The following is an 8,863-nucleotide window of genomic DNA, read 5'->3' as shown; positions in this document are numbered from 1 at the left end:
ATTTCCTCTTTAGGGTCTCAAATATCCTCCTAATGTTATTATTTAGGTAATTATCTTCTCCTTTATCTATATTAGGATGTTCAAGTCTTGCTGTTGTAGGGCCACTAGTTTTTGCTGGTGTCATGATGCTCTTTATGGTGTTGAGTGTGTTCTTACCTTATCTACCTATCTTTTCCTCTGAGTTGTTTAGTTGGGGCCGTGTCTCTGCTGATAAATCTTCCAGGGGTCAGTGGATCCGAGGCTCAGATGGTTGCTCCTCATGGTACAGTTGGGGCCACCATTCCAGTCACCCTGGAAGTCACTCTGTGTTTCCAGAGGTCGCTTGGTGCTCCTGGGGTGATCTTGCAATCCTGGAAGTTGTTTGGGCCAGGTCCCAAGGAGGTTGCTTGCTTGGACTTGCTTGCACTGAGGTCACTGGCTTGGGCCTGTTCCCATGGATGTCCCTGGCTCAGGCCTGCTCCCACAAATGTCCCTAACGTGGGCCCAAACCCCTGGAGGTTAATACTTAGAATCATGGTACTGGGTTTGACATCAGCAAGTGTCCAGGAAAGGGCTAGGCAATTTCTGTGGTTTACACGTTTATCACCCCTCTGCTGAATCCCCTGATCTCTGCTTGAAAAACAGAGCTTGAGAATGCTCTTGGGAAGGAAAGACAGTGTAAGATTCTTGGTTTTTTAGATTTATTTATTTCATGTATATGGGTATTAAATATTAATTTAATATATATATTAAATACCCATACACATAAAATAAGATAAATTAATAACACATTTATATCTAATACATTTTCCTAAATGTATGTATGTGCTCTTCATGGGTGGTTTCAGAGGCCAGAAGTCGTGATGTTCCCTTGGAACTGGAGTTTGGGATCATTGTGAGCCACATGATGGCAACTGGACCAGGTTCTCTGAAAGAGCAGCAAATGTTCTCAGTTGGTGAGTCACCTATCCAGCCTCAAATTACAAGACTCTTGCTGTTCAGAACACAATGAGTCTTTCTGCATGGAGTCAATCAAGAGTTATTTTTACACAAGTGAACTGTACAGAAGGTGAGAATCTATGGGGAGAAAGACCTCTATGTTTCAAAAATTGTTGGAAATTCTATTGCTATTCTTCATCACTATATGCCTTTTTTTTGTTTTAAAGCTTATCTTAGTTTTGTTTTTTATTGCTGTGAAGAGACAGCATGACCATGGCAACTCTAATAAAGAAAACGTTTAATGGAGTGGGCGTGTGTACAGTTCAGAGGTTCAGTCCATCATGGCAGGGAGCATGGCAGCATCGGGCAAGCATAATGCTGGAGAAATAGCTGAGTATCCTACATCTTGCAGGAAACATGAAGTTGACACACTGGGCAGTATCCTGAGTATATGAAACCTCAAAGCCTGCCTCCACAGTGACATACTTCCTCCAACAAGGCCATCTACTCAAGCAAAGCAAATACCTTCTAATAGTGCTATTCCCTATGAGATTATGGAATTATGGGATTATGGGACCAATTACATTCAAACTACCACAAAGTTAAAAAATATTCATTCTTTTAAAGTGATTTGTTGCTGAGGTCAGCAGAAAGGATAGCCAAGTGATATAGATAGTAAAGGTCCCGTTCACTGCAGAATCTGATCTCAGCCAGTTAGGGCTCCTAGAAATGAGATCCAGTGTTTGACTTCTTTCAAAAATTTATTTACATTTGTCTAAAGCAGGACTCATGAATCTAAGACTGTCTTCTAACTCTCTAGGTAGCTGAGGATGACCTGAAAGTTCTGACCTTCCTGCTTCTATCTCCTTGGTGGAGTCCTGGGATTACATATATGTAATTATATGTACATAATTAACATACACAGTTAATATGATGGCTGGGATTGAGCCCAGGGTTTAGGGCTTGCTAGGCAAGCATTCTACCCAAGGAGCTACATCCCAGCTCTTCATTGGTAGTTAAATATAGATTAAAGCTATACAGGTGTCCTTTCTGCCATGTTCCAGTGGCATTAAGGTTTCAGAATACTCAAATGCTGCTGAGATACCATGAGGAACTGCACTGTACATTCTCTGATTAGAGTACAAATTAGCATTTCTAACTTCTACAATCCTAGATAAGGTGACTTTTCCTTATATGACAAGAAAATAAATTCCATGGCCAAGATGGGAAAATGACTAATCCACTTTCTATTTAAAGACTTACAACATATACTTCAGTAGTTTTACGGAGGAATTCCTTAGAAAAATTGGCTATAAGAAAATTTTCTTTATTTAGCATGTGTTATCTTGCCACAAAGAAAATGTTTTTCTCAGATACTCAGAGAAAAGTTTGCACGATAATAAACAAAAGCCATGGAAAATGGCAGTAGATAGCATGCTACATTGGTGTGATTGTTCCCCAAGTTTCTGCTGGGAAAAAAAAGTTCCTAAGGAGAATAGCATATACCAATAAGATGGGTGAGCCAGTAAAGGGCTTGCTGAGCTGGCCTGATGATCTTAGATCCGTGAAACCCACAGTGGAAGGAGAGAACTGACTCCCAAAAGTTGTCTTCTGATGTCCACATATGCTCCATGAAATTTGTTCTACACTCACACACACACACACACACACACACACACACACACACACGTATGTTATTCTCACACACACAGGTAACAATGAAGAAAAATCTAATACAATAATATAATCAATTGTTTTGGTTGTGAAATTTAGTGCTCACTAGTCTTTTAAAATATTTTATCAATTATTATTATTATTATCATCAGTGCGTGTGTGTGTGTGTATGTGCGTGCATGTGTGTGTGATCTGTGTGAATAAGAACAGGTAGATATTAATGCCATGATGTGTATGTGGAAGTCAGAGGACAACTTTTGGAAGTCGATATCTTTTTTCACCTTGTCAAGTCAGAGTCTTTTTTGCTTCTATTGCTCTGCACACTCCACGATGCTTCTGGGGTGATTTTCCTGCCTCTTCCCCCATTCCCTGGTAAAAGGGCTGGGATTGAGGATGAAAACCACTATATTTATATTTTTGTAGATTTTGGACATCAAAGTCAGGTCATAGGCATTTACCTAGAGCTATCCCATGGGCCTTCAGTGCTTGCTAGTCTCTGCCTGTTCTTAACAAGGAAACTGATCTTTGGACCACACAGCAGGTACTAGACTTATGCTTCCTAAAGACATGAAATGTGGGTTTTGATCAAGGTCTTTTTTTAAAAGATTTATTTATTTACTATGTAAACAGTGTTCTGTCTGTCTGTATGCCTGCACACCGGAAGAGGGCACCAGATCTCATTACAAATGGTTGTGAGCCACAACTTGGTTGCTAGGAATTGAACTCAGAACTTCTGGAAGAGCAGCCAGCGCTCTTAACCTCTGAGCCATCTCTCTAGCCCTTGGTCAAGGTTTTAAGGATTGGCAGAAATACAGGCTAACCCCTATGAGATGAGGTTCTAAACTTGTACACTATGTTCACTGTGGCTTGACATTCTTTTTTTTTTTTTTTACAAGAAGTTTTCAACCATCATATTTGAGACTCTTCATAGTCTTCTAGGAGAGCTAGGTCAATCTCCATTTTGCCCATTACATAGTGGTCACTGAAACTTCCAGGTGGTATGCAGCTAGGAGCAAAGTCCAGGTCATCATTAATATTATTACATGATGTCATGTACATTCTTATAGGGAAAAGAAAGTTGTAATGGTGGGGTGATCTAGAACCACTCAGTGAATCAAGGGAGAATTTGAAGAGTACTCTGGGTGAAAATAATGCATTGGTCATTGTCACTTCTGAATTTCTTAGAGTCTGATTCTAGAAGATAGGCCAGATGATGAATGAAGGGTGCTATTACCTGCCAGGGAATGAATGAATTTTTTTCTTAGTGAAGATTTTAACAATGGATGTTTTCTTAGTACACATATTTAATTCAGCAAACATAAAATGATAGGGATGTGTGGAAATCAATAGAGAACTAGAGGGAGTATGTGGAGGCGCACCAAATCCTGCCTTCCGTATAATTCAGGGAAGCTATGACCATCTTGCCCATTTCTGTTACACAGGCAGAATGAAAACAAGTCTGTGATGAAGATATAGCCAAATCTAGTAGCAATTAAAGCAGTTTATAAGATCGTATCCCCAAACAATTCCTATTTGTGTTTAAAGACCTACTGGGGCTGGTCCAGTTGAACGCCAAGTCAGCCTCCTGGGGCTCAGTGGAATCAACATGGGCAGGGAATTCTCCAGAAATGAGATGAAGAGTGAGAGCAGAGAAGCAACCTGGAGTTCAACTCCACAAATCCCTAGGTCCCGTGTTCTTCCCCGGTGAAGGGGCAGTGGGAAGAGCTGGCATACAGAAATGTGTGCTGTCTTCAGAGGAAGGGGGACTCTCAGAGGTTGAGCTCTGTGTGTGCAACCATTAGGAGGACCACAGCTTGGGGTTGAGTCAGCCTTGGGTTGAGAATGTGGTGCCAGGTCCCCTACGCAGAAGAAAGGAAGGAGACAGAGAAGACTGTCTGAGCTGCTTTGTGTTCTAGACCCTGGGACTGGGCCAATGAATGCTCCTGACCTTGGCATCTCCTAGAGGGGCTTTCTGGTGTTGAATCACAGATAAGTTGGAGAGTTTAACCTCCTCTAGCTAACGAGGAGTCTCCAGATTTGTCACTAATATGGGGAGATTTTTTTTCACTCATCAATGTCTTTGATGGAGACAAATACCACAAGGGTAAGTTTTTTATTTTTATGAAGTTCTATTTGTGGAATGTTGACAGGAATAATAATGACCAGCTATGTTTCTGAGCTTTGTTGGGTAGCAGCCATTATAGGAGCAAGCACAAAGTATTAAAGAGAAATAGCATTCTCAGATGCCCCCAACTAGAAACAGTAAAATTTATTTCTTAATTTATTATAATTCAAGTGTTTTAAAAATAGAGTATTTGAAATAAATCCTCAAAAATAAACTGTATATGATAAAAGTAAAAAAAAAACTGAAATAACCATTTAATGATAATTTTGGGCTAATGCAGTGGTCCTTAACTTTCCTAATGCTGAGACTCTTTAATATAGTTCCTCATGTTGTGGTGACCCCCAACCATGAAAATTTTTTCCTTGATACTTCATAACTGTAATTTTGCTACTATTATGAATTGTGATGTAAATATCTGTGTTTTCCAATGATCTCAGGTGACCCTTGTGAAAGGTCATTTGACCCGCAAGAGATTGAGATCCATAGGTTGAGAATTACTGGGCTAAGGAATGTTCAACAATTGAGTACAGAGATTATTTTGAGCATCATAGCAGCTAACCAAAAAGGGAAACGACAAATTGTATAGCAATCATGGTTAAGCAGGATGCCATATGTATGTCCATTCATAGAAATATGCTCTAACTCCAGAAGTGTGGTACATACATGTAATCTCAGCAACCAATAGACAATTAAGAATCTTGAGTTCAAGATCAGACTCAGCTACATGGGTAGTATATGTCTTTCTCATCCTCCTTGTTCTTATCCTCCCTCCCCTTATTTCCTCTACTTCTTCCTTTCTCCTCTTTTTTGGTGACAGGATCGCCATATAATCTGGCTGTCCTGGAACTTGTTCTGTAGACCAGGCTGGCCTTAGAACTCACAGCTATTTTCCTGCCTCTGCTTTCCAAGTGCTATGATTAAGGATATGCACCACCACAGCCTGGAGTCAGTACATGAGAAAAGATGAGCAAGGAAGAAGGAGTGATGTGAGAGCCACTTTACGGAGAAATGCCTCTTAATCAGGCTTCATCAAAACTGCAATCGAGCTAACAATGCACTATGCTTCGAGATCATTTCGACCTAAGTGCTCTTTCTGCTTACACTATGTGAGTAACCTGTTTAGAATTATCTGACCTTGAAAAAAAAAAGCCAATGTACTTAACCTTAGCTATGCTTTGGGCTCCCAGTGCAATCAACTTTTACAAGCTACGATGAATAGCTCGAATCTTGTACCATGTTCTGTATGGTGTTCCCCATTTTTCCTTTGTGACTCATTCATGGCCCTAATTCAGAACAATGTCCATGTAAGATGAGGTGACTTGACTTAAGTGCACTTACCGTTGAAAACAACACCTACTACAAACATGTTGCAAGCAATATGTGGGCATAACATGATAACATCTGTCTGTGGCTTTGTGTGCTAATCCGTGTCAGCAGGGTCAGAAAAAAAAAACCAATTCCTTCCCTCATGAGACTCCTGTTTAAGAAAAATGTGTTTCATTACTTTTCCATTTGCTATGCTGTTCAATAGAGAGGGAGGTGGTTGTTCAGGAGATCAGAACTCCAGGAATGGCCAGGCTCACTCTCGATTAGGAGTTAGACTTTGCTATTAGACAGCAGCAGGCCAGACAGAGGAGAATGTGGCATCCTGTGTGAGGGATGGATGTTCTGTCTCTCTTTTATTCTTCAGCCCATTCCTCTCTTTGATCCAATACAGTAAGAAGCCAGAGTGTGAGAGATCCATCTGATGTCGTCCTTAGAGACTCCTATAGGGTACGTGAAGTTAGTTAGAGCATGGATCTGAGGGCAGCTGGTGAGAGGCCAAAAAATGCTTTGCCTGAATCATGTCCAGAGAGGTAGGAGAATGGACCAGTTTCATTGCAACCAGGAATAAGGAATTTCCAACAGATTTGGATGTAACAGAGATGTCAAAACTACCTGTTTGGTTCAGGAATTGGGAAGTCCTTGATGACCTTCAGTAAGATGGTCTCAAGAAGCAGAGAAATCCAATATAATAGACTACTTGAGATAAAGAATAGGAAATGGGCCTGGTGGTGGTTGTGTAGGTATTTAATCCCAGCACTCAGGAGGCAGAGGCAGGTGAATCTCTGAGTTCAAAGGCAGCCTGGTCTATAGAGTGAGTTTGAGGTCAATTACGGCCTCATAGAAAAAAAAAACCTGTCTCCAAAAATCAAAATTTACACCAAAACAAACAAACAAACAAACAAACAAACAAACAAACGAATAAAGGAAATGGGAGACGGTTGTTATGGAAAGGGGACTGTTGTTAATTGTTTTTGAAGCAGAGTTTCATTTAGCTCAGGCTGGCCTTAAACTCACACTTAGCTGAAGGTGGGCTGAAAGTCCTGATCCTCTTGTTTCTGCTTCCAAAATGCTGGGATTACAGGCATAGGCTATCATGTATAGCAAGAGGCTCTGAAGTATGACATAACATTGACACGATTAATTTATGTTATGGGAAGTAAGGTTGTCATAGAATGGACAACAGCACTAGATATTGGAAGCTGAGCAAATAGCTTGTGAGCCAGGATCCCAAACAAAATAAGAGGGACTGAGAGAACTATCTGTGCAGAAGAAAAGAAAGAGCAAAACCTAGGCTTATGGGAAAATGTGATGGCCATAAGAGTAAGTAGAAAATACTGTGCTCAGAGCCTGTGAGAATAATGACAAGTATCTTCCAGGAGCATTCTGCCTATCGTCAGGGGCGTCACGTGTGCCAGTAGCAGTCCCAATGCACTAAATACATGGAAGAAGGAAATCAGACTGGGATGGTCCTCTTCCACTTCCGCCCCTTCTCCAGACTCCCCGAGGTGCAGATGCTGATCTTTGTGGTCTTCCTCATGATGTACCTGGTCAGCATCGGAGGAAACATGTCCATCGTCCTCACCACCTGGACCAATCGGTGTCTCCACACCCCTATGTACTTCTTCCTGGCAAACCTGGCTAGCCTGGAGATCTTCTATTCTTCTACCATAGCTCCGCTAACTCTGGCCAGCGTCCTGTCTGCAGAGAGAACTGTGGTCTCCCTGGCAGGCTGTGGTGCCCAGATGTTCTTCTTCATCTTCCTGGGCAGTGCTGACTGCATCCTGCTGGCTGTCATGGCCTATGACCGGTTTGTGGCCATCTGTCACCCTCTGCGCTACACCCTCATCATGAGCTGGCACCTGTGTGTCCAGCTGGCCCTGGGGTCCCTGTTGCTGGGGTTCATCTTGGCCATGCAGTTGACCGTGCTCATCTTCCGGCTGCCTTTCTGCAGCAGTAAGGAAATCAGCCTGTTCTACTGTGATGTCCTCCCTGTCATGAGACTGGCCTGTGCAGACACCCATGTCCACGAGGCCATCCTGTTTGTGGTCAGTGTCATCGTCCTGACCATCCCTTTCCTCCTCATCACTCTGTCCTATGTCTTCATTGTAGATGCCATCCTGAAGATCCGTTCTGCCGAGGGGAGGCGCAAAGCCTTCTCTACCTGTTCCTCCCACCTGACTGTGGTCCTCCTGCAGTACGGATGTGGAAGCCTCATCTACTTGTGTCCCAGCTCCAGTTACTCTCCTGAGCGGGGCCAGGTAGTATCTGTGGTTTACACATTCATCACCCCTGTGCTGAACCCCTTGATCTACAGCATGAGGAACAGAGAACTCAAGGATGCTTTGAGTAGAGTGATAATGAAATTGCTTTTGGTCCAAACACAAGAAACATTCTAAACAATCCTCTACAGCATGCTGGGTAGAAATCCTGAGTTGAACATATGCAGTAGGAGAAATGGGAGCTGATATGGCATTGGTTTGCTACTCTTTTCTTTCTTTTTTTATTTTTAAAACAATCTTATTTTACATACAAATCCCGGATTCCTCTCCCTCCCATCCTCTCGCTCCCTCCACCTTCTCCCCACCCCACCCCTTAGAGAGGGTGAGGCCTCCCATGGGGAGTCAACAAAATCTGTCACATCACTTGAGGTAGAACCAAGGCCCTCCCCCATGTATCTAGACTGAGCAAGGTATCTCTCCATATGGAATGGGCTCCAAAGAGCCAGTTCATGCACTAGGAACGGTTATGCTGCTAGTGGCCCCGCAAAGAGGACTCACTGCCCAAACTACACAACTGTCACCCACATTCAAAGGGCCTAGT

The 8,863-nt window shown here is 42.4% G+C and overlaps 1 protein-coding gene across 1 annotated transcript; it reads left to right on the top strand.

The window, feature by feature from the left end:
* Positions 1-7,475: 7,475 nt before the first annotated feature.
* LOC101990215 (olfactory receptor 10V1-like) lies at positions 7,476-8,439 on the top strand. Its single transcript, XM_005369675.2, has one exon. The coding sequence runs from the start codon at positions 7,483-7,485 to the stop codon at positions 8,437-8,439; it is 957 nt and encodes a 318-aa protein (XP_005369732.1). The 5' UTR covers positions 7,476-7,482.
* Positions 8,440-8,863: the final 424 nt, after the last annotated feature.

The sequence above is a fragment of the Microtus ochrogaster genome, unplaced genomic scaffold (genome assembly GCF_000317375.1).
Source record: "Microtus ochrogaster isolate Prairie Vole_2 unplaced genomic scaffold, MicOch1.0 UNK56, whole genome shotgun sequence".
Lineage (NCBI taxonomy): Eukaryota > Metazoa > Chordata > Mammalia > Rodentia > Cricetidae > Microtus > Microtus ochrogaster.
The sequence above is the reverse complement of the archived record's forward strand: the minus strand, read 5'-3'. Positions and strand labels throughout refer to the sequence as shown.

What these genes read in the sequence shown, in the direction of transcription:
- LOC101990215 (XM_005369675.2), top strand. Translation starts at nt 7,483, where the DNA reads ATGGAAGAAGGAAATCAGACTGGGATGGTCCTCTTCCACTTCCGCCCC.